The 26841-nt window shown below is 44.6% G+C and overlaps 1 protein-coding gene and 1 long non-coding RNA gene across 2 annotated transcripts in view; one reads left to right on the top strand and one right to left on the bottom strand.

Moving 5' to 3' along the window:
* SLC6A1 (solute carrier family 6 member 1) overlaps positions 1 to 2744 on the top strand; it is a 60603-nt gene extending 57859 nt beyond the window's left edge. The window contains exon 15 of the mRNA XM_062620213.1: positions 287 to 2744. Coding sequence (XP_062476197.1) covers positions 287 to 391 — 105 coding nt within the window. The 3' untranslated portion in view covers positions 392 to 2744. The remainder of the gene's footprint in view (positions 1 to 286) is intronic.
* On the bottom strand, positions 2022 to 3946 carry LOC134164461 (uncharacterized). The gene is made up of 2 exons (XR_009965158.1): positions 3418 to 3946; positions 2022 to 3324 (listed from the first exon to the last, which is right to left on the bottom strand). It is a non-coding gene; the product is annotated as an uncharacterized LOC134164461 (long non-coding RNA).
* Positions 3947 to 26841: the final 22895 nt, after the last annotated feature.

Here is a 26841-nt window from a genome sequence, read left to right on the forward strand (position 1 = left end):
AAGATCATCCAGTTCCAACCCCCTGCCACGGGCAGGGACACCTCACACTAGAGCATGTCACCCAAGGCTCTGCGCAACCCTTGAACACCGCCAGGGATGGAGCATTTACCACTTCTCTGGGCAGCCTGTTCTAGCGTCTCACCACCCTCACAGTAATGAACTTCTTCCTTATATCTAACCTGAAATTAGTTCTAATTCCTGGGCAGAAGTGGTTCGGGTTGCCTTTAAAAACTGGCCACCCAAACCCCTTAGTTTTTTGCCTGCCTCACATTTATTGTTCTTTCAGCGCATCCAAGTGATGATTCAGCCAAGTGAAGACATCACTCACCCTGAAAATGGGCCAGACCAGGCCCAGCAGGGCAACTCTGCAAACAAAGAAGCCTACATCTAAACGTCTCTGTCGTCGAAGCACCAAGACAACTCCAGAACAACAAAAAATATGGTTGAATATGACCACAAATTCATGTCCGAGAATATAATTACCTACCTCTAGTGGCAAAAAAAAAAAAAAAAAGAAAAAAAAAGGAAAAAAAAAGACAAAAGGTCATCTCCACCACAAGGGAATAGCCATGGGCATGATCCACCACTGCGCGAGCTCACACGTCGAGTGTTCTGTGTTCTCTGGCAACCCATAGACTGTTAATGTTTTTATCCTTTCACAATAATAGTTGCATATCTTGGAATTTGTAAATTGATGTGCCAAGACCTTTTTAATCTACCTTTTAGCAGGACTATTTGAAGTTTCGTGCTGCTGATTTTTAGTAGTTTATCACTATTTCTTACCGCTCAATCCCAAGACTGTTATTTCTGACTTTACAGGAGTAAAAATTCAGTTTGGAGTTGTTTCGTACAAAAGAATGAAGTATTTTGTAAACAAGTGATTTCCAGTGAAAGTCTGCCCTTAAACTTGGTTCCAGTCAAGGCCATTTGAAGGGGAAGAGTCTTCCTTCAGTTAACAGCAGACACATTCCTCTATACACATTCCTTTAAGCACTTTCCTAGTGCAGTTGAGTCCCGTGGCTGTTTGGCAGCCCAGCACAACACTGCTCTAAGTGCTACCTGCACTTGTTCTTTCAGGATACCTTTTGAATAAGATTATAAATGTCTTTTAAAATCCATACACTGTTTCTGATGAAAAAGAGCATGTCTTTGTGAATCAATGCGACACAAGCCGCAGATGCTAGAGGCAAAAATATGTCTTTTTTAGCAATATAAGAAATAATATCCAAGAGCTCTTAAAGATTCCCAGGAGTAAAAGAAATACCAAGTACTTGCAACTCGAGCTCAGAGTACTTGAGTTTCTATCATGCTGTTACGATTCTACTATTATCGCATTGCCACCAAAACAGAAACCAAACCAATGGCCTCAAGAGTGAAGCTCGTCCTTGCAGCTCTAACTTAGGGCTCGCTCCACAACTGGTCTTTTGAATCTGTTCGAGGACTTTAACAGTTTCTAATAAGCAAATTATGAAATATGGCTCGATAGCACTTTGAAAACAGTTCTATTTTTATTTACCTATTATTTGTGGTGATGAAGGTGTGAGGGAAGTTGGTTCCATGCTACAAGAGTCTGCAGCGTGGGCTCGGTCGGCATTTGCCACACAGGGAGAAGGGCCGAGGGGTGCTCCCAGTGAATCCCTGTGTGTTAAATGCCACGGGCAGCCCCGTGTGGTGTTTCTCGTTTGGCAGCTACATGACAGACACAACGGATCCTGGAAACTGCAGTAGTTGGTGTTTGATTGTAAATGACTGTGACAGAACTGTGCAATGAAACATGCTTTTCAGCAGATTTTTGTGCAACGTACAATGTTAGATAGCACAATTTATGTAGAACTACTACGTGAAAAACATGTTAACTGTGAATGTTGGGTTTTTCGTTGTTTTTGTCTGAAGGTGACAACCATATTCTTGCAATAAGGTATTATTCTCAGAATGTCAAGCACATCATTGTAGAAATACTATATATATATAATACACATGCATTTCAAACGGCATCATAAAATCTCCGAGTATGTTTGGTAGATTCTAAACCCTTTCATACATAGGTCAACTGTAAAATACGATGAGACCTAAGCTACATCCTAAACAGCTATAGCTGAAATGCAAAAGTCCTGTAAGTCATTGGGATTCAGAGGAAACCTGTCCATCCCACACCAACATCCCAGATGATCCATACACATCCTAATTGTGACTTTCATTAGACTAAGGATAAAAACTCCAACTTCCTCTTTCTTGTTTAATGTAACCAAGTCCCATGTTGTTCTAAGACAAATGCAGTATTTAATGTTTGATTGTAAACAATTATGACCGATGTTTGACAGACCTGCTCTTTAGCAAAAAGCTGTACAAACGTATCATATAGCACAAACTAGTGTTGTAGAACTACTGTGTGTAAACTGTGAATAGCTGTATCTTTTTTGTAGTACTTGCCCTGAAAGAAAAGATTATTGTATGATCATGTAAGCTTTTTGCAATAAGGAAATATCTGAACACCAAGCAAATCTATCTCTATATAAAAATATATATGTAATATATACATATTCAAAAAATATATACAGAGCCTGTTTAAAAGAGTACAGTATTATTTAGTAAATTGCAACCTGTTCTATGGACCAAATGTAAAATATTTATAAATTAAGATGCATTTTAAATGTCTATAAACGGTGTCATAATTAAAGCACGATTGTTATGTAAGTTTCCAAGAGTTTAGAGGACAAAGAATAAAGGTTATATTATACATTAAATGCTGAATTTTGCAGTGTTTCATTGGCTAAAACCGAGGTGTGGCATTCTCTGTTTCATGTATTTATATAAGAATACTTCTATTTATATAACTCTATACATTTAGAAATATGCATGTATGAATCCTTACTATTTCTGTAGTTAGTACCTGCATTCCTTGCACAGCAGCTGCAGAGGCTGCAGTTACAGCTCTACCTGGCATCCTGCTGCGGGAGCACTCCTGCAGGGAAATGCAGAGCAGGGCCTCGAGCAGCCCTAGGGAACAACCTGGATTTGGAATGCTCTTGGGGTAGGTTTCTGGGGCTCCTTTGTGGTACGGCAGCATCCAAAGCTTTTGAAGCTGCTGCTGAGGAGCTGCAGCCGGTGGACTCGTGAAACAGAGGCCTGATAGTAAACGGACAGATTACACACTTATAAAAGTCATTGCTCTCTGTATCAGCTGCCACTACAGCGTGAGAAGATGTCAAGCAAGTCGCACAGCAGTCAGCCTTACATCTGCGCTGCGCAGTGCCGCTGAGGAGCCGGGTGCTCCTGTGCTCTGATTTTTGTTATCTAACGACAGAACTGGAGCAGGACATCATGCTGGGGAAGAACTGATGCCATCCAGGGAACTTGATTAGAACTGAAAATGCTCCTGATAGAAGAGTCTAAAATCATAGACTTCAAAATGCTGACCTTAGAACAGAGCACTCCAGTGTACAGGAGAGGTCAGATCCTGCTGCTGCTTATCCAACAGGCTGGGGAGGAAGGGCAGCAGCATGTAGGGATCCCAGACTGTCCTGGAAATGGAGGAAGAAGCAACTTTGATGCTGTTGAAATATAGAGGAACATTTAAACCATCTTTAATGTTCAGTTCATGGACATTGTGGTTTGTATGCACGTCCTGCTGCTTTCACACTATACTGGAAGACAGCGGAAGAGAGCCCAGTGCCTAAAGGGGACAAGAAGAAACCTGGAGAGGGGCTCTTCATGAGGGGCTTTGGACAAGGGCCTGCAGGGACAGGCCAAGGGGAATGGCTTTAACCTGCCAGAGGGGAGACTGAGATGAGCTCTTAGGCAGAAGCTCTTCCCTGTGAGGGTGCTGAGGCGCTGGCACAGGGTGCCCAGAGAAGCTGTGGCTGCCCCATCCCTGGCAGTGTTCAAGGCCAGGTTGGACACAGGGGCTTGGAGCAAGCTGCTCCAGTGGAAGGTGTCCCTGCCCATGGCAGGGGTTGGAACTGCATGAGCTTTAAGGGCCCTTCCAACCCAAAGCTGTGTTGGATTCCATGAGTACTGCAGCAGCACGAGGCAGCCCCAGTTGGGTGCTGGTGCCGGGCAGTCTGCGCAGCACGACGGGTCCGGCTTGGCTGAGGAGAAGGGCCCCTGTTGAAGGATATTGCGTTAGTGCTGTGATATTTCCGTGTGCTCCTGGAGGAATTTTCCCTTGCTGTGCTGCAGAAATCCCAGCAGCGATTCAACAAGGAAAATGCAAATAAGGTCACTTCTGCCCTGCAGGGCTGCAGGATGCCCTGGGAGAAAGCCACGTCCTTGCTCCTCAGCAGTATTAGTTCAGCTACATGTGCTTTCACTCTAAAATAACCCTGTGTTGCTTTTGGGGTTTTTTGTTTGTTTTAATCCTGGTTATTATTTCTGGTTCGCTCTGCTCAGGCCACGGAGGCATTACAATTAACTATTAGAACGACTCCCACTGTGGCTGCTTCCCGGGATGCTGGGTGAACCCCAGAGGCATGGCTATGCATTGCAGTGCAGACGGGCTCATGCTTACCACAGGCTGGAAGTAAGCATGGAGTAGCATCTCCTGCCTGCCAACACCCCTCCTTGGCCACAACCTCATCTGGCAGCTGCCGTTGAGCGCAGCGGGGAGCAGCAGCAATGGGTTGCTCTGAAACATTTGGACATTCACATCTGGGTCCTTTCCAATTCCGGCCAGATTCCCAACGAAGAGGAGTCTCCAATCCACTGTGTAGCTGCCTGCAAACAAACGCGCGCAGGCAGCCGTGGGGAGGAAAGCAATGCCACAAAAGCCTCATTTCCCAGGAATCCAAACTGATCAACTCCAAGTAAGCATGAGCTGCAGCAGCTGCCAACCCGCTGTAGCTGCTGCTCTTACCTCAGTGTGGGTGGGTGGCACACTACCATGAATTAACCAGTTTCACCCCTTACTCATCGGAGTGAGAAGGAAGGCACCAGGTTTTACATTCTAAAGGCTGCCTAGGAAGAGTTTAACTAAAACTGATGAGACCGAGGCAGGAGGGAGGGGGTACCCATATTACCAGTTTTCTTTCATGTTTTTCCAGGCTAAAGCTTCCATAGTTCCTCTCTTCTTCCTATGAAGTTAAACAAAAGAAAAGGGTCAGAGCATGAAGGGGAATTAAATGGGGTAAAGTGAGACATGGTATTAGTCCTGACACACAGCTCAGTCTTCTTACGAAGCCGATGTGAGTACCGCCACTTGTCAGCCCTGCCTCTACAAGTTGAGGCCAGTCAATAATTCTGCCACTCTTTTTTTCCTGCTGACAGTGCTGGGCAATGAGCAATTATTCCCCTCTGTTAGCACAGAAATCCAATTGATTTTTAGGGCTACAGAGCTGCGTCGGTGCCTTGTGCAATATCCTTCTGAGCAAACACGTGGCATTCAGTCAACAGCTCAAGCTGACCCCTGTGCACATGAAGAGGCACAGTTGTGCACTCATTCAAGATACCCTACTTCAAAGTTCATGAGTTGTCATGGGCACCTTAACAGTATTTTGCAACTGAAGAGCTGATTATTGTTTTCCCCAGGTTTGCAAATGGTCTCACATTAAAATCAATGGCAAACATTCCGCTATTATTTCTGAACATCAAACAGGCTGAAGTAATCCTGTGAGTCATAAGTACACGATGGTGCTAAACGTGCCCAACGCCGCCTAAAAGAGCAGGACAGGATGGCTCAGGCATTATCATGAGGGCAAAACCCGATGCGTTTTGCCAGCAGTGGTGCTTTAGTCATGTTGGAATGGCTGCTTTACATGTCTTGGGATATAAATAGCTGAAAAGTGCTTATAAACACTTTAAAGTAACAGTGGGTACAAAAATAGCCAGAATGGACACGTCACATTTTTGTCTGGACTCTCTTCTACACTTTACCAGCCTGGACGCCCACTTAGTGATGGGAGGGGAGTGAAGATGATGGGAACAAATCACTGTCTCATTACCTTCAGTCAGTGCAATTTCTGCTCATTATTCTAAAGCAACCTGGGAGCATCTAAACGAGTTTAACATAAAGAAAAGCATAAGAAAGAGGCTAGTTTTCATCTACTAAATGGTGTTCCGGACATCCCTGGCAATACCATATGCAAACACACTTTTTTGTGCCCGGCCCTCCCTGCAGAAGAGCACCCATTGCTCTCCCCACACATGCAGCCAGTTAACATTAACTACAGCCCATACAGCTGGTAGGTGACCCCAGTAACCCCAGTTGAGGCAATGGCTTGGAACCAGCCGGTCCCACAGCACGGTGAGGCATGGCTCTGCCCCAGGGCTCAGTCCTGAGAAACAGCTGAGATTCCTGCTGCCAGGATGCACCTCTGGAGCTCCACCAGCAAAACGCCTGTCCCAGCACACTCAGCTGTCGAAATAGGAAGTTGGTAACTATTACCTTGTGTACGTAAAGCTATTTGGTGCTGCAGGAGGGGCATCAGCTACCCTGGAATGACTGAGGAGTGCTTTGATGAAGATCTCTGAGTAAAACAATAAATCTCTCTGGGAATATAAGCCAGAGCGTCAGGTTGTGTTAGGGAATTATTTCTAGGTCACTTAAGTTCACTGCGCTGCACTGCAAATCCTTCACTGAATGATGACCAGAGCAATCAATCACAACACTGGAGAGAAGCACCAACCTGCACTGGAGGCGACTCACTTTGCCCTACAAGTGGAAGAGCTCGGTGGCTTTTAACCTGCTCTTTACCAGCTGCCAACACATGACCTTTCCTGCTGAGCTTCCCCCAGACTTAGGCTCAGGCTGGGGGGGATAAGGGTGACCTTTCCCAGCCTGGTTGCTCCTGCTGGGATCCTGTCAGGATCTGTTTCAAAATCAGACTTGGATTTGGGTTAAAACCCACCCCACCTCCATCCTCCTGCACTGCTTGGGGTAAATGAGCCCCTCGTTCTGTTCCTCTTGCTCCTGAAGACTCTGAGCTTCCAGCAGCTGACCCCAGTGTCTGATCAGGTCCAAGCTGGGAACAAGCTAGCGAAGAAAGACTGTTCAGCCTGGAGAGGAGAAGGTGTCATGGAAACCTCATAGCAGCCTTCCAGTATCTGAAGGGGGCCTATAGGGATGCTGGGGAGGGACTCTTCATTAGGGACTGCAGTGACAGGACAAGGGGTAACGGGTTAAAACTAAAACAGGGTAGTTTAGATTGGATATAAGGAAGAAGTTCTTTCCTGTGAGGGTGGTGAGGCACTGGAATGGGTTGCCCAGGGAGGTTGTGAATGCTCCATCCCTGGCAGTGGTCAAGACCAGGTTGGACAGAGCCTTGGGTGAGATGGTTTAGTGTGAGGTGTCCCTGCCCATGGCACGGGGTTGGAACTGGATGCTCTTAAGGTCCTTTCCAACCATTCTATGAGTCAATGATTCTTGCACAACTGAATCCCCACTGGTACAGCTTACCTGTGAGTGAGGTCTGCAGGGGATCACTGGGGAGACTTCACAACACAGGGAAACAGCCGGACTTGTGCTCATGGGGAATTGCTCTATGTTGAGCTCTTTCTCTTCCATCATTAACTTACAACATAACTACCTGAGGTGTGGCTTGAGCAGTCACTGCTGCACCGCACACTGGGTACCCTAGGTAAGAAAGGCTGCAGTAATTCAGACATGCCAACAACATGCACAAGCTTTTCTTTCTTCCAGTGCCCCATGTTGGCCCAGCCCACACAGACCAGGGCAGCAATGAGCTCCTCACCTTCTGAGCAGCTGGTCTGGCTGAGGTTGTCCCTGCTCATTGCCAGCAGTTGGAACTGGATGAGCTTTAAGGTCCCTTCCAACCCAAACCAGTCTGTGACTATGAAATAGACCTGCACAACACCCCCAGCCTGAAACACCCCAAGGCTCTAACACAGTGAACACCTCCATGCTCTACCTGATTGAATCAACTCTATTCAGCCCTGTCCAATCTTTCATTTCAAGAAGGATGTAGTAGAAAAGCCAGTTCAAGTTTCCCAGCTCTGATCAATTGTGAGTGAGGGAGATAGTGGTAATCTCCAGCAGCAGGTGAAACGCTGGGAGATACTCCTTTTAAAATGAGGAAATAAAGGGGGAAGGTCTCACCCAGCTACCAAACGCATTAACAGAGGTTTATCACAGATCTGCAGCATCCGTATTGATCTATGATAGTGGCCTTTCTTTTTCTTCTCTTTTTTACTTTCTTTGGACTAACCAAGGTAAGGCAAAGAAAACCAGAGTGACTGTGACTGTGACAGGGATTAAGCCCCAAAAGCACTGCTTTATAGCACCACTGGTTGGGGTTTGGAGGGGCGAAAAGCCATACACTGGAATGCCTGCAACTGAACAATAAAACACAAGCTTATGAGCAAATGGTGCAACAAAACAAGTCTGGAGACATGAGGGTTTTGCTGTTGGAGCAGGGTGATCGTACTCGGTTCCATCATTCAACTGTCAGCATGAAACATTGTGTGTGCTGCTTTTAAGCTTCTCATGTTCACAAAATGCTCCCACAAATATGCGAAGGGTTTTTTCTTAGTGCTTTACATACTATGCCTTACTCCACATTCAATATTTAATGATCTGGTTTCAGCTCATCCTTTCCTTTTGTAAGTGACAGGCTTCCCCAGGGGTTTCTGGCATGCTGGGTTTGTATTTCCACACTCTGCTTTGGTTTTCTTTGTGTTCTGAAGGTAAACTCTCCAGGATTACAAAACCAGGACTAGGGGTGAGGGCTGGTTTTATTTACTGCTGGCTTTTCAGGAAACCCTGAGTTTAAAATGTTCCAGGATTACTGCTATAGGAAAAGCCTCATGAGTAGCTTACATTAACATAAAAATGCAAATCCAAGGAATGCTATTGCACCATCACACTGCTGTCAAAGCGCAGTCCCTTCAAAAAAGCCCTTTCTGCATCAGGAGTACACACTGGTGTGCCCTGCCCCATCCCTGCCTCTTTTTTAGCACCGATTGACAGCATGGTTTCTGCAAGAGCCACTTGCCCTGTTCCGAGCCCTTGCACTGCCACATGCAGAGCTCCCCTCTTGAAGCAGTGCCAGCAATGAGCAGAGCCCCTTGTGCACCGGGTGCTGGGTGCTGAGGAGGGTCCTGGAGCCAGCAATGAGCAGAGCCCCTTGTGCACCGGGTGCTGGGTGCTGAGGAGGGTCCTGGAGCCAGCAGTGAGCAGAGCCCCTTGTGCACCAGGTGCTGGGTGCTGCGGAGGGTCCTTGAGCACAGCGCCGGCAGCGAGCAGCTCAGGGGCTGTGACATCAGTGCAGGGAGGGAGCAGAGCGCAGCCCATGGTACATTAACCAGGGAAGTTGGGATCTGCACAACTCAATGGGCTGTCAGAACAATGTTCCTCCGATGCTCTGCACAGACCAGCATTTTGTCAGTGTAAGTACACATGCCAACACTGGCTAAGCCTTCAAACAAGCCGTGTACATTTTATTAGTGACTGATGTAAGTAAGGGCAGGAAGGAAGAGGAGGAAAATTCATTTTCCTTCAAACCACTACTAAACAGATCCGCTGGAGAGCTGGGTGGCCTGCAGCCTGCAGCTCCCATCCCAGGGCCAGCTTGTCTCTTTGGCGCAGTGAGATGAACAGTTTCAGCTCAGGTCTCATGGACAATGTTCACCATTTAAACTGACCTCATTTGGGTCTTCTGGGGCAGATGCTGCTCTCACAGGCCCTGGCACCATCCTCATGAGTTTTAAAGTGAAAAACTGTAGCTTCCGTGGTTGTATGAGACCTCAATTAGTTGCACACAGCTTAACTCTGAAAGCAATTCTTGTCACCAAGGCAGTTGTCTGTATCTGCTCAATGCAGTTTATCATTATTGCTGTTCCTGAAGCAACCCTGAGCTGCTTGGCTGGGCTGAAATCTCCCTAGCTTGAACAATGCACAGACACAAACCCAAGAGCAGCATTTGTATTACCGTAGCTTTCAAGATAGGGCAAAAGGTTCATTCACTAATCTCCACTTACCTGCTTGCTGCTGCTGTGAATAACATGTCCAAGTCCGAAGTACAGCAATGACCAGTGGACCCATGGCAGTGCAACACAGCCATGTGGGGAAGGAGAGGTTCAGGCTGCATTTTTAAATTCCATGAGCCTGTGTTGCAAGTTAATCACAGAATCCCAGACTGGTTTGGGTTGGAAAGGACATTAAAGCCCATCCAGTTCCACCCCCCTGCCACGGGCAGGGATACCTCCCAGCCTGAGGTTGCTCAGAGCCCTGTCCAACCTGCCCTTGAAGTTGCTCCTCAAAAGCTTCCAGTAATTCCTCACATGCCTCGACAAGGTGTGTTAACCCACAGGACCCCAGAGCAGGCTCAGTGCCGGAAGATCCCCCTGGTACATTGGTGCAGCTCAGTAGAACCACCCTAAAGCTCCAATGGGAACCAGATGAGAACCCGCCTCGCCACCTACAGCTCTTCTACAGTGCCCTAGAGCATTCAGGGATTTGCTCCTAACAGCCAAGACAGCCACCTTGTTGTGGGTGCAGCCGCCCTTTCCCAGCCTGAGATGTGCCCAGGCAGTGGGGGGGCACCCAGAGGAGCAGCTCGGCTGGCAAAGAGCAGGGACTGAAAAGCTCCAGCTGTGCAGCATGCAGCTGCAGACAAGACCCTGGGTGGTAACGCTCCCCCCTGCTCGTCTGCCTGCACCCTTAGATGCTGACGTGGTTTCCAGCCCATCAGACAGTGCAATACTGAGCACCGGGAATGCACCGGCTTCCTTCACGTGAAACAGACTTTCAGTGTACTGAAAGTACTTAAACCTTCAGTGTACTGGCCAGCGCTTAAACCCACCACCCACCATCACCTGCTGCTTTAGGTTTGCCTCCAGGACAATGTTTCCCCTGCTGCAGACACAGTGAGGAAAGCAGAGGTAGGAATCCCACTGACTACACCTCCTGCAAGGCTGCACCCTAACCGAGAAGGAAAAGAGTATCCTTAGCATGGGAGATGCTCAGCGCCTATTGACGATGGGCCCCTCGGGTCCTGTTTTTCATGGGAATCTTCCCCAGAAGGTTCAATCCTGCAAATTTGCAGACAACAAAAAAAAAATAAATCAATTTCATGCCCTCTCCGCCAACAAATGTTGTAAAATCCATCGGGATTACCAACCCTGGGTAGGGAATAACCCAGTAGTACTGCACCTCTCACATTCAAAGTAACGTGCCCTTTCTGGGAACGTCTCTTGAAGTACATCCACCTGTGGGAAATCAACTCAAATTAGTTCCCTTTTCCTTCCTATGATCATGCTGAAAGGAACATCTATTTTTCTCTGCTAAAGCAGCTATTTACCCACTCATGCTGCCTGGCAGACTTCATTAAAAAGGTGCCAACATCTGGCTCCTAAATCCAGCAATTAATTGTGATGCTACAGCCTGATTAATACACACACAACACGAAAAAAGAACAACATTGCTTTAGGAGCTGCTCTAGGTGTTCTGCTAAAGGAAATACAGGTGTAGCATGTCTGTTTGGAGAATGTCAGACTCCTCCAGCAGAGATGATTTGTAAGTGGTCTTATTGAATAGATAACAACTAAAACACTTCTCTGAATGCCAAAGACTTGTGTAATCAATCTACCCATTCCTTCTCTGAAAAATACATTGTGAAGAGGTGTGGTAGCACCCAAACATGCCTTCATTTTTAAGACAGATAATGCTTTGTTTATGGGGAAGCTGAGAAACTGAAGCAAAGAAAGAATGCACACCAGAACTTGTCAACCCATGATAAACAAATTAGGAGTGGGATGTTCTCCCATCAAACAAGCCACGAAAACTCACTAAATATTAACACTTACTGAAAACACTACTATGGCTTTTAACACTCCTACGCTCTCTCCCACCCATCACATACCAGGTATATCTGATTAGGCCATGATTTTACCGCATTAAATTTACTTGGGCTGCTGAACATTAAGCACAGTTGCCTTGAGACACAAGAGAGATTATGTTCAAAGAAACATTAGGTGGTAATTATAAAAACTAACAGGCTAAAGAAAGCCTTTCTAGAGTTGAAAGGCATCAACTCCCTTCTTAGAGTCCAAGATTATCTGGGTTTGGAGCAGAACTCTGCTTAACAGCAAGAGTATGTTAGAAACCATTTATTCAGGTTACAAATGGGTTTTATCCAGAAGCAAAGCCAGTGCCAGATTTGTTGCTACCCTTTTATTATTAGTAGTATTAGTATTGGTATATTAATAAGAAGAATTACTATTAATATATATTAATAACATCAATGATAATATTTTTTTTCAAATAAGTGCTTGGCCACGCTTTCAATAAACGTGTGGGGGACAAAATTCAGCTGGTATAAACTGCCATAGGAAGTGGCTAACGTAAAGCCACGTGAAACATGGGACTTTGGATTTGTATTACCTAAGACATATACATACCAGAAATTCTTGAAAGGACAGATACCGCATCCTATATCTCCAAACATCAGTTATACTTCCTAACATTTGGAACCTCTAGAGTGGTGTAAGACTGAAATGCAAAACGCCTACATGGAGAGAAAATGGCTCAACTCAGAAAGGTTATAATTTAATATAGTACATGTCTGTCATTTTACTGTCTGAGGCTTCCACTTGTCTCTTACCATCTCTACACCAGTACCTCGATCGCCATAACTGGATGGACAATTTCCAAAGGACACAAAACACTGATGCAAAGGACTCAACAGCCTTTAAAAAGAATACGGCACTGAAAAACAGGACACAATTTTGATCAGCAGCCACCTAAAGATAAAGTTTGGAGCACGTCTGGAAGGGAGATTTTTATGGAAATATTCTCTGTGTGCAGTTCAGAACTTGAGCAGGTTAAAAATTGTAAGGTAAAGGTTTCTTATTTACCCGCAACTTAGAGGCACCAAGCTCACTTCTGTAAGTGATTTGGTCCTAAACACAGTAAAACCAGAAAACATGAAACTTCCCAAAAGGACTAGTCCCGCCTGCCAAATAGTAGGTAGTAGTTGATATTCCTGATGTGCAGGACTATCACCTCTGGCAGGATGTTAATAGCACATTAAAAGTCAAAGAAAGAAGAATCTGTATTAAAATACCAGCTGCCCTTTCTAGAAGAAGAGCAATGTTAACATGAGAGTTTGCATTTAAAGCTAGAAATAATTAACCTAAACTTTGAACACATCTTTCCTTCACATCCTCCTTTTTGCCTCAATGTCTTCAGTAAGTGCTTACAAGAAAACCAGGGTGGAATGGTCTGGGGGGGTTACAGGTAAGAAACTCAGCTATCGAACATCATGAGCAGGCGCATTCATTCTGGTGGACACATACTCTCTAGCGTGTTGTCATCAGCAGGTGAATGTTGTTAGCAATAGCTGTAAATCCACTGTGGTGGTTTCTAACCTGTGGGCACCTCCTGAAGTTACGATGATGGAATGAGCTCATGCCTCTTCAAGAGTAATAAGAATTTACTACTCATGTAGCTAATGATACAGACGTACTGCATATGCTCCTATTTCCTAAAGATGAATGTTCATCTGAAGAACTGAACACACCAGGGACTTCTTCAGGACTTCAAAGTTTTTCATATACAGTGCTGGAGGGAAAAAAAAGAGAATAAAAGGGTTTTTTCCATATTGTTAGCCATACCTATCTCTTAGTTCTAAAACCTAGTTACTGATAACAAGTTGACGACAAAGATCAACTTCCAAGTAAACCCTGGCTCTACTTCCTCAGTACCCTGAACTGAATAGCAGTGTTCAACTATACTGCTGGCTCATGTGCCTTGAAAAGTTTACAATATGAATACTGACAAAGTAATTGCATTTCTACCTCTTGCATCAAAAGCTGCTGTCCATCTCGTTTGAATTCTTCATTTGTCTGCATGTCAGAGGTCTGGCAAGGAGGTTGAAAAGCCTCCTTCGCTTCTTTGGTGAATGAGTGCCCCATAATAGCTGTCAATAGCCTGAAAAGGATGCAAAATTGAGATGCCAAAGACATAGGGTGAAGTGCTGCTGCGTTCATGTGATGAGGATCTCAGACCTTTCCTGCTACAGGTGCAAAAGTCTTGGCCTGGCCTTTGAAAAGAGAACAAAGAAGAGATTTGTTTTCCTTCTCCCAAGGCTGAGTACATCCCCTAGGCAGCTTGATGTAAACTGTGACTATTCAAAAGCTCAAACTGGCAGCATTTATGATTAAAAATGAAAGCCAGTTTGATACAGAAGAATGGGCATTAGATCACTTTGTACTTCTTACTCATTATTACATCATGAATGGGTGATTTATTTTTAAAGAACTTAAAACTACAAAGATTTTCTCATGCAAATATTTCCTCACACTTTAGAAATTAATTAGAATGACAGTATTGTGAATACATTATTGCAGATGACATACTTTGGTTTTTAGATGTATTAATTGTTAAACCCCCCATATTTTCTTTTCTTTTGAAGAACCAGAGTAAAATATGATTTTGCTCCACATGAAGTCATTGCAGAGTTACTTTAGGTGCAAAGAAACCTTCTGATTGCTAAACCCACTAGTGCAAGATCCCTTGGGACAAAGCTTCTCTTTGCCACTTGTGTGTGGGGAGAATAGATGGTGCTCTGAGGTGACTGTAGGTGCTAACGTGAAGCCCCTTTTCCTTCAACAGGATCAAGCTGTTAAGGCCTTTCTTGTGAAGAACCTGCTAATGCTTTGCGGCAATCTCTGCTATGCACAGCACAACCCCTCAGATCACAGGACCCCAGCCTGGTTTGGGTTGGAAGGGCCCTTAAAGCTCATCCAGCTCCAACCCCTGCCACAGGCAGGGACCCCTTCCACTAGAGCAGCTTGCTCCAAGCCCCTGTGTCCAACCTGGCCTTGAACACTGCCAGGGATGGGGCAGCCACAGCTTCTCTGGGCACCCTGTGCCAGCGCCTCAGCACCCTCACAGGGAAGAGCTTCTGCCTAAGAGCTCATCTCAGTCTCCCCTCTGGCAGGTTAAAGCCATTCCCCCTTGGCCTGTCCCTACATCCCTTGTCCCAAGCCCCTCTCTAGGTTTCCTGCAGTCCCTTCAGGCACTGGAGCTGCTCTGAGGTCCCCCCTTCAGGAGCCTTCTCTTCCCCAGGCTGGCCCAGCCCAGCTCTCTGTTTCTATTCACAGCTTTTCAAGAAATCAAAACCCACCTTCGACAAAACACGGTCTGGTTTTGTGGCCCCAGCCGGCACAGGAATTCCCAGTCAGGGAAGCACAGCCCAGCCGGTGGGACCAGGAGGGGCTCCCACCATGCCTGCCTCCAAGGCAGTGACCAAGCAGAGCCTCACAACGCTCCAGTCCTGAACTCTGCCAAAGCCCTTGGCTCTTTGCTGCCAGCCCACTGCTCTCAGCGGTGTCCAGAGAGTGCGCAGGACACACACGGGGAGCTTGACAAGGCTGACTCAAAGAGTGGTTTTATCTCTATTGGACCGTGAATGTGTGCTGGGGACAAAACCAGCCTGCTAGTGATGGAGTGGTGGGATTTCCCTCTCCTCTCCGCTTAGAAATGAGGTGCATTATGAAACTGTTAATTAAAAAGCATTCTTAATTTCAAGCACTATCTAATAGAGCGTTGTCTCTCTCTGGGGATACAAAATACCGTAGCAGTGCTTAAAGAAAAGAGGCTAAAGGAAAAATGCAATTACAGAGTGTAAAGAAAGAGATAAGGCTTAGTGCAGAAGTTTGACTCAATCTTTCCCTTGACAAAGCTGAAAACTGGCAACATTCACCTGTGCTATACAGAGCTGAGGATACCACAAGGAGCAGCAATTCAAAAGGACCTTCATCCAAAAATTACCCCATTCAGGGAAAGAGCTTTTTCTCTGCTAAACGAAAAAGATCCATTGTGTGGGCAGGTGATGACAGTTAAATACAAACACAGGGAAGCATCATCTCTTCAAAAGCCACTTGAAAAACAAGAAAGCAATGGAGTAGGAGGGAAATCTGTTCAAGGATTCTCCTGTCTAGCAATAACACTGTGGAAATGTTACTCATTCATACAAACAATCTTGTACCTAGCGACCATAAGCAAGCAGTACTGGGTTATGGGTTTCTTTAGGTTGGATTGTGCCTAAATAAAAAAGATTGGTTTGATTTTTTTTTTTCTTGATCCATTTTTTCCTCTAAATTTTGAAAGAAACAGGTTTGTTTCTGTTTGGTCCCACTTCACACCAGAAGTCGTATTGGTTGACCACATCCTTGAAGTCCCTTCTCCTCTGGGCATAGGACAGGATAGTGCTTGCTCAAATACACAGGCAGTAGCCAAGATATGCTTGAGCTCTCTGGGCCATGCATGTTCCAATTTTGACCATAACGGTGATATGCTATCACATGCACATGATAGCACTCAGCCTGGTGGCACACCTCTGCTCGAATTGCATCCTAGAAAGGCACTGTTGGCAAGGACTCGTTTGATCAAGACTTTTCCTACCTGAAAAGTGGCACATAGTGCTGCAAGGCACCACTGTGCAGTGCCTGTCATCTCGGGGCTTTTTTACAGGGCTTGACTAAGATGTTTCTGATCATTCCAAGTCAGGCGTCTTCAGGAGTTAGGAGTTTCTTGTTAGAAAATCTATACTGATTGATGCTCCTTGCTCAGGTGCTGACAACCCTAAACCACACGCACAAATGCAATGTGCAGGTGAGGGATATGGGGAATGTGTGCATGAAAACACCATATGCACAGAAAGCCTCTTCCAGACCTGATTCAAAAGGAACTTGTGAAAATGCACTGCAGTTTTGCCTGTGTAAATCACAGAACCATTAGTGTTGGAAGGGGCCTCTGGAGACCATCTAGTCCAACCTCCAAATGGTGGTCATCTTCACCAGCAGGAAGAGGAGCAGGTTTTTGGGTAGTTAGCTGTGCTAGTACTAGGCTGTAAGTTTTGTAGAGGGTCTGCAGACCTCAGAGCTGCAGCCTGGCAGGGCTGCTCTGTCTGAACTTCTCCTGACCTGCCCCAGCCCTATTTTACTTGGTTTAGCCATGGCAGCAATTTCTCTAAATGGACAGTTATCTATGGATAACCCGTTTTACTTCTGTTATCTCTGTATGCTGTAACCACAGTTTGATAGTGCAGCAGTAACAAGCAGTAATTCTGTGTGAAATGGGCAATGATATAATGCAGAGAAACACAGGCCTGGTACTACAGCAGAGACCTTGAGTACTGGAGACACAGCATGGGGCACCCAGGAATATAGACATGGGATGGAAATATCCGGGATACAAGAGACCCCCAAGGCTATAAATAAATCAATGGTGAATTAAAGAAACGCAGACCTAGAGGTGGACAAAGCTGGGATTAAGGAAAACAGAGAACACAGAAATGCTATTTAAAGTATGTGAAAGGCATCATATGTAGTAAATCCACATGTAATGTGAAGGGAGGGGAGGGAGGGAGACAGGGAAGGAGAGAAGAAGGAATGAAAGGAAGGAAGGAGGGAAGGAAGGAAACGAGCAAGGAATAGAAGAAGGGAAATATAAAAACATGCCAGCAAACATATAAAACCACAAATGAATCCTAGCGTGAAAAAGAAGAAACCATCAAGGTCAATTCCATCTAGACTACTAATGAATCTTAATCTGGATCATTAAGGTTTCAATTACACTAGCAGTACATTCTTGGCTTTCTATGAAAGTTATATATGTGTCCTATTTGCCCATGAGCAAATTGCAGTGCAAGAGTTGCACCAGTCCCCTCTCACCACTGCAAAATTGCCAACCAAGGCCAGTACTTGCCAGGCACTGACTGCCCTGAGGGTCACGATATGTGACTCCCTCCTCAGTTCACACTAAGCAATAGTCACCATGTCACTGCCTAAAGGACATGGATGGAAAATTCCTTTCCTCAGACAAAGGACCTAGATACTCCTTTCCATGCTTACGCTTCCAAATGAAAAGTGAAGGGTGCCTGGATTTTATTATTTCCAAATGCATTGCGGTTCCAAATAGGGTTGAAGTGCAGAATGAATTCTGGGGGTTGAGGGGTAGCAATTTTAGGGAAGCACAGATCTTTTCAGATCACAGTCCTCTCCAGATTCTGAGCAAACCCATTTCTCACAAAACATGTTAAACTAGCCTCTGCAACATCATCCTTTACTTCATTAATCTATCTTGGAGTCATTTTGTTTTGCCTCGCAATCAAGCGAATAGCCATGTCATATGAGCTTTGCAGCTGGGACAGATTTGAGGTCTTGGAAAGCAGCTGGAGTTGAAAACCCGACACTATAAAAGGTTTCTTAGAGTATATGCCTCCAGCAGTTTTGTCCTGGAGTTTAAAATAAAGTCCAAAGGGTGAAGAATTTTCATTTCCTTCTAATTTCTCCCAGCCTGCTACAGATGGTTACTATTTGCAGTTGCATTCATCCCATGTCTTGAGAGGAACAGAGAATTGTGCTTGGACCATCAGATACTTTCAATCCCAGTCAGTCATGTAATCGTTCCCCCCAGTCCTTCTGCCTTGGATCAAAGGAAAGAGGCAGGAGTTAAGATACCTTCTGAGCAAGGTATTGTAATCAGTTCCAGCAGAACATCTGGACTTCAGCATTTGAAAGATATGAGGGTATTTTCCATGGCAACATTTTGCTCCAAGCTGTCTCAGATACACAAGATGAAAGTCACAATCCGTGTAGAGAGCAGAGTGGCAGTCCTGCTGTAGACAGCACTACCCATTTCTTTCTATGCATCTACTCACTGGAACTTCTGTAGTAGCAACTGGTTCACACAAACCACTGACACTGCTTTACCCATTACTACAAGAGAAGCTTGCCCAGTGTTCAACCTAGATGCTGTAGTAGCTCTAATACATCAATGAGCAGCCACTCATTGATTATCTTGGCTTTATCTTCCTCTCTGTCAAAAGCTGTCACATGCTTTTCATCTAAATTAGGTAGTCCTTTCTCCTGGTGCAGCTGCAGTTATTCAGCTAGATGACAGTGCTTTGCTGTGTTGCATTGCATGTTGTATTTATAAAGCTGAGCAATGTGCAATACAAATATGAAACACAAAAAGTTTTCTGAGGGAGGTCAAAACTACTGAGGTGCTTAAGGACCAACTTTTAAACCTAGATACATAAGAAAGGTTTCTGTCTATATGAATAGGTGTTTTCTATGTGTTTCTGAGAGCAAATATCAAATGAGGTCATCACTAAAGCTAAGCAGCAGCAATTAGTTTTGCTTACATGAATATTTTCCTTACCTTTAAAGCACCTTCCTCTTCTCATTAAAGCATGATCATGAGCACTTGGAATCTCACCTTTCTTCAGAGCCTCACCACCCTCACAGGTAAGAACTTCTGCCTAACACCTAATTCAAATCTGCCCTCATATCATATCAAGTAGCTATTTTTCAATGTAAAATACTCATTTTTAATGTAAAATACTCAGTCCTGCAAGGGTACATAAAGGAAGCCACTGCAGCTACAGGACTCTTCAGGCATTTTCCAAATCCCACATTCATTAACATTCATTTATGTCAACAATATTTCCCTATGGTTTTTAGAACACCAACTCAGTACTTTCAGAACACAAGGTCATGGTGTTACCCTATAGAGAAACGGTTGCAGCGCACCAGTAGAGGACTAAAGTGAATGGACACGTAATTCAGAGTACAGAATCACAGGATCATAGAATGATTAGGGTTGGAAAGGACCTTAAGAACATCTAGTTCCAACCCCCTTTTCCAAGATCCACTGTGGATAATGGCACCATGCTGCGTACTCACAAGTCTATCACAGCAACACAGGAACACCAGGCTGGACAGGGCCCCTGAAGGACAGATTGCCCAACCTTCTCAAGGCATTCTGACTTCAAAGCTACATCATTGCTGGGGTCTTGTCCAGGTTTTAAAATCTCCAGGGATGGAGATGCCAGAGCACTGAATGAGTGGCTCCAGTGTTACCCACTCTCATTGTGAACACTAACGGGTTCTCAAGCATATACCAGGACAGGTTTTGCCTTACATCTCACCATTTATTTAAAGGTTTTTGACATTGGGCTGGTGTTCCTAATTACACAGTCCTCACCAAGCTGCTTCGGAGCAAGTGGGTAGGTCTAGCTGCCCAGCTACACAGCCTGAGGCACTATCCTACTAGAATATGGCCCATTTAAATGATACATTTCAAACCAATGTCTCAAATTAGGAAGTGAATTACCATGGCGGTCAGTGGAAACTAGACTGTAGCATGAATTTCGTGGAAGATAACCTTACAAAGCATCTTCTGGCATCACAGCTCAGGTCCCAGGGCCCCAGTCTGAAAGAAACCTTCTTGTCCTCTCCCCAGTAGATAGGTTTCTGCTTCAACTGCACACGTCACCACAGACCCACTGAGCTGTCTATGTGCATCACAGCACTGCTGACATGCCAGCAGCGTGTCCAAGCAACGACTTTAAACCACATGTGCCCTGTGTTTCCCTGTAAATATGCACACTGTGCCCTCAGTATTCCTTCTTTTTGCAATAGCCCTGGAATCACACCAATGAAACACCGTGTTTGCTTCTGCTAGTATCCAGGGCAGCAAAAGTGCATGTTAGAAAAGAACTTGTTTTCTGTTCAGTTTGATGCTCTTGCCAGCTCTGCAGAATCCAGATGCGTGAACTCTTTCTCACTGTCATCTCCGGTCTTGCTCATGAGGAGGTAACTTCACACAGTTCATCACCAATTAAGGTTTTCACATGATCAGAATTTGTCTGATGTTGAAAGGAGAATACCAAATTCAGTAGAAGCTCAGCAGAACTGAGACCATGGAGCCAAGCATTAATACACACACCCTCCACCTGAACTGAACTGAAACTTCCTAAAGCTTTCCTAGAAAGCTTAAGGACAAGGAGGATGCTGCCCATCAAAGTGATCTCTGAGGGATGAGAAATTCCACCTGATCACAGACCACAGGCAGCCTTCATATGGAATTTATAAAATCTACTGACTTATGGCTCATGTTCACGCCTTTGATTTTGAGCCAAATCATTCTGTTTTTCCTGACAACCCTTTTTGTTTTAGGTAGAAACCTTAATACGACAATGTGACATGTATTTAAATAAAGGACAGATTTAATTAATCCAAGATAGGTTTAGGAGCAGAGCAGATCACACTCTGTAGCTCTCATTATTTGATCAGTCAGCTTAATCTCAAATAACAACACTGGCAGCTTCTTACTGCATCTGTTTTCGTCTCTCTATTTATTTATTTTTAATCACAAGCATTTGTGGTTTATACCCTCTTCTGCCAAGCAAATCATAAATACACTGGAGAGTCATTTCAAATCCTTCCTTACCAATCTTTCCTCTCACTGTTCCCGTTTTGCCACTGACTTCCTCCTTCCTCTCCAAAAAACTCCAGCAAAACCCAAACCCCAGCAACAGAACTGAACATTTTCCAGAGAGTCTTGCAGAGCAAGAGGCAGTGAGTCTTCTTCACCTCATGAGCCTGCTGGCATGGAGCTGACATCACACATGCACAGGGTTCTCTCTTGAGACTGGCCTCCAAGCAATGCAGCATCATCGCTGGCAAAGCTGAAGGACACGCCAAGGTCAAAAGAAAGGAAAAAGGACCCAAACCTGTTCAGAGACTTCACTGTAGACAAACAATTCTGAAAGCTGGACAAAAATACAACGTATTGGATATTATCAATGCAATTATGCCCTCTGAGATGAATTTGTGATGCTTAATTGTTTAAAATGAAAGAAGCCGTTTAGATAAAACAGAAAATGACATCACTCTACTAAATCTCTTAATAACATCAGCTTCAACTATAAAATCCATCCTTTTAAGCAGAGCATACTGAGGATTAAGCTGATACACTGAAATTATTCCTGAGAATGCACTGATTGAACGGAAATCTAAATTGCTTATATGTAAATCCAGCAAAAATACCTCAACAACAAAGATTTGCAACATTAGACACTAATGGAATTTGATATCATGTCACAGCTTTTTGATAGCCCAGAGCTAATGACTCAGTGCCCTTCTGCATGTGCTGCTTTATGATCTTACGTTGAGATAACAGGATTTAAAGGAAAAACATCTCACTAATGATGAAGCAAACTATTCAGGTAAAGCTGCCTAGAAATGGCAGTCAGGTACAAATAGCTTTCCTCCACTCCTCACAGCTTTTCAATGCTCTACCATGACCTCAGCTCAGCAAACCAAATGGCTGGTAATGACAGGCCCCTCTCCGGCCTCGCACCTCTGCTGTTCCTCACACCAAACATACAGGCACTAGAGACTCCTTTTAACTGCTTAGATTGTACAGAAACGCCAATTGAGAACTGAACACCGCTGTCTTACTGTTTTCACTGCAGCAATTCCCAAATCAAATGGTCCCCATCAGTGAGAACTTCCTGGTGCCAGCTGGGTTTCACAGATCAATCTGTAGGGGAAACGGAGAGGGAAGGGAAAGCTGCCTTGGTGCTGACATCTGGTTGGCATGCTGCTTGGTGCTCTGCCACAGCTCTCCCACTGTCTTAAAAGGGAAGTCTTAAAAGTGGAAAGAGTTTCTTTTATCCCCATTTTCCTGCCCAATCTTCCAGCATCAAAGCAGAAGTAGGGGCTGCCCCAATAAAGTCTAGATTTCGCATTTAGCACACCACCATCCTAACCTTCCATTCCCTGTAGTTTTTAGACACTATTTACAATGTCAGAATTCTACTCCCCTCCCTTCCTCCCTCCCAACAAAGTACAACACAAACGATTCCAGCAGTTGTCTTCTCAGGATGTGGAGCTTTGTACAAAATCCTTTGAAATATTTTGGTGTGGATTTTACCTCATTTTGGGATCATCCGCCCATAGGCACTAGCCTCCCTGTTTAGAAGCCATTCTAAGCTGCTCACAAAAGCTAGCACAGAGCTTTGCACACATGAAGACTAAAATAACACGCAGCCCATCTTCACAATTGCAGGGGTATTCCTGTGAAACAAACAAACAGAATTCAGTATTTCTGCTCCATTACACCTGGTATCATACAGCAGCACAAGCTTTGGGGACATGCAGGCCCTGCAAGTGTTCACACATCATGTAGACGAGGCCCTCAGTGACATGGGTTAGTGGTGGCCTTAGCAATGCTGGGGAACAGTTGGACTTGCTGATCTTAAAGGTCTTTTCCAACCTGGTTGATTGTACGATTCTATTCGACAAAAGTTGCTCTCAACTCCTCCTGAATGGCCGAGTCCAGCACTGGCAGCCATGCAATGCACAAAATCAATACATGATTTAGAAGGAAGGAGTTGTAAGAATATCTACTGAGCATTTAAATTAACAAAAGTCACAAAATTCCCCCAGGGACCAATCACAAGCAAAGGTTTCCACATGTCCTTTGCAGAGCTCCTAGCAGAAGGTTCTTTGTCTCAGATCACCTGAATTACGTAGATGCCCAAGCTCTACTGGAATCAGGGAGAATTAGGAAACTACCTACTTTTGTGGATCTAAATCTCAGGAATCCCATGGAAGAAAATTTCATCTGGCTGCTTACATGGCAGTGATCCCTGTATAGAACGACTGACACTAGCAAGTCACAGCTTTGCCCTGTATTTGATATAGTGTTTTGGTGTCAGTTCATTTCAGATTTGATTTACAAAGCCACCATGAGATTCTACTTTAGGAACCATTCCCTCCCAGATTCCCACCTGAAGAGTGAGGACTTTGGGGAGCCAAGGCTGGAGTGTCTCATCTCAGGAGCATGCACCCCTGACATCTCATATTACTCATGCTTGTTGCATTCTCTAGGCTCACTAGAAAAAGACAAGTATTTATTCTGACATTTTCTAGCAGGCAATAAAGTAACAGGGCCAATGCCATGGGCTGGGTAAGTATTTCGACCTAGCATGAGGTCATCCTGCTTTACATCCACTATACGCACAGCCAGAGCTAATTGTTGATGTGCTCAGTGCTCCATCACAAGCTCCGCCAGCACTGTTTGGCATGTGGATACTATTCGCAGCCTCTTCTTCCATCTCTCATGCCTGTGTATTGAGGCAAAGCACCTGTATTTCAGCAGATGCATTTAAAAACGGGCATGAATTTCCACAGCACTGTTAAGGTTACCTGGCAGTAAAGTTAGCCTGAACAGATACATTCTCTGGCTCTTTTGCAAGGGAGACTCTGGCAGAGTGAAACCATCCTTCTGCTCGGTTCTTAACTCAGCCAGATCTTGAGACCAGACTTTGTTAACGAGCTCTGTGTCCTCTAGTATTTGCAGCCATTAAAAGGGCTTGTTCCAAAGTACATCACCCCACCTTCGGATGGGAGGGAGCTCTTCTCTCATTACACCAGTTCATTCCAGACTTGCAGAGCTCAGCCCAAGCAACACAACCTTTTGTATTCCAGCAATCAGAATTATCCCCGGTGCATTTTTGCATTGTATTCACTCTGGGGATCCGTGGTTTGTATGATTTCCAGATGACCGTGGTCCTTTACCACACTAATACCTCAGCTGGGTGCATCCTGTGCTGTGAGAAAGGCACTTGTTTGGGAAAAGAAATGCAGAAGAAAATTGCTTTGGCAAAAGATTCTCCATCTCATTTCTAAAAGGAGCAGCTGAAATCAGGGCTGTAAGTATCCCTGCTCCCTCCCCTTGCCCAGCTGTTCTTTGCCTGCACAGGTTGCTCACCTCGTGTTGCTAAGCAACATGCTTGTCTCACACACTTCGCATCCCAGTGCAGAAGAAAAGAGGGCAAAAAAAGATGCTGCAGGGACAAAATGATGCTGACAAGTAGGGAGCATAAACTTTTTCCTCTCCTCCATCCCTTTTCTCTCATGCTCAATGTCTTTCACGCTACGTTAAACCTCATCTTGCCGTTCTCCACCAAAGCAAGCAGCACAATCCCTGGTAACCGGAGCATATTCCCAGGGTGACTATTAAAAAGAAAGCAGAAGGAAGGAGATCAGCTCATGAACCATACTCTTTTCTGCTGAAAACTATTGAAATTTCCTCTGAACAAATAGCAGGACTCCCAAAGCACTGTTACAAATGCTTAAATCCTGCACAGGAATCCAGGAGAGGTTATAGGCACAGATCATTACATATTGTGCAGCAATGTAAAATCCATTTTCCTTACATCTCTTATTATCAATGGCTTTAAAATTTGACCATAAAGCATAACTCCCCCAGGCAGCAATTTATTTCTAATGCAAGGTCTCTGTGGCTCTGAACTTTTTTTTCTCCCATTCACCTACACACACTATGAACGTTTGGAAGAAATAATGAAAAGAACACTGACTTCAGCTATTGTATGAATCTGAAGGTACCATTTCCATACGCTACACTACTCCCGTGCAGCCCAGTGAGTAGAGACCAATCTCACAGGGCTATGGTTAGAAAATAACCAGAAGTTTACCCCCTTATACGTAGACACGTTTGTTCGAGGCAAAACCCCTTCTTCTGGCAGATCAAGTGCAGTGTTCTGCTTTCCTTTAGCAATACTGATTCCCACTCTTTTTGGTGTACAGCTTACAGCACTTCCCGTGAACCACCATAGCACCAAGCTTCCATTAAACAGACCATAAATGCAATACAGACGTGTGCTTCAGCTCATGCCTTCATTTGCAGTACTAATCCATTAGCAGAACACGATTCCTGGACTCAGACCAACAGTGGTAAACTGATCCCATCTTGGAACTAGATTGGAACATGGGTCTGGTTCTGAGCCTCAGTTTACCATCAGTAAAATAGATGAAAATAGTCCTTTGCTTAGATAAAGTACAGTACTTTATCTATTTGAATATACAGTGCTCAGCACAGAGGATGACTTTTGCTGCCACAACAGCTACACTCCAAACAGATAATACATATTTGCCATCCAAACTACCTATAAAACAGTCAAACTCGGTGACACGATTTTGCCAAATCAAAAACAAGATTCAAAGGACCCAAAGATTTTATTACAGCATGAAACCAACTGAGCATACTCTTGAAACAAAGCATCAAAGACAAATTTATCTAATTCAAGAGGTAATTTTCTAATTCAACTGGAAGATTTTTACATCTTCTGAAAATTCCAGGCTGAGGCACTCGTGATGGAATGAAACATTTTGCTCGGCTCTACTTTACTTTCTGAAGAAAGAGCAGAAGAGGGCACAGCACAGCAATGGCAGTTGATACATCAATACCCCAGCAGTTTCACAACCTGGATGTGTGTGATACTACAATGGTCAGACACAATTAGTAATGCAGCATTCAAAACAAAAGACGTGTCCCCCACTCTGTGCCCTTCCCTATGGCCTAGCATGACCATGGTACACTTTCTATCAATCAATCACCCTTGCCTCCTCCTATAACTTAATTGTAAAAGCTCTCTTTCCTGAGTAAGGAAAGACCCTAAAAAGATTATGAAGGGGTGGGAAGTCTCTCCCATGGTCATCAGTACACACCTTCTCCAGCCAGAACCTGTGAGTCCCTGCACCTGAGTAAGGATCCTACTGGCTGAAGTTGTCAGGAGTTCACCTCTCCCAACTTCACTTTGCCTCATAGGTTTCTTCAGTCCAAAGTTCCTCTAAAGCAAGGCCCAAGACCAGATACCCAGTTCCACTCTGTCCATGCACTGTCTGTCGTACAAGCCATAAGTGGATTTACAGTTCATGAGACCTACAGCTACTGCTGTGTTCCAAGAGACTTCAGTTAGTTTATTCATAAGCATTCCTCTATGGCAAGGCAGGTTTCTATCTTGTAACATGGTGGCATCTTCACATCAAAACAGAGTAAATATAACCTGTACTGACTCACAGTATTGAAAATAAAAACACATACATAAGTAAGAGGAAATAAGGTTGTGCAGAAAATACACAACTGTGACTGAATCATAGCAGACACTTGATTTGCTGAGTAACACGAACAATGGGGAAAACAGAAACAGGATAACATTTAGGGTGTTTTGCCCACAGTTGTAAAAGTAATATATTTTGTTTGCAGTTCTAGCTCCTGGTCTC

This window comes from Pezoporus occidentalis, unplaced genomic scaffold (assembly GCF_034315485.1).
Source record: "Pezoporus occidentalis ecotype Australia unplaced genomic scaffold, CSIRO_AGI_Poc_V1 ctg106, whole genome shotgun sequence".
NCBI classification, from domain to species: domain Eukaryota; kingdom Metazoa; phylum Chordata; class Aves; order Psittaciformes; family Psittacidae; genus Pezoporus; species Pezoporus occidentalis.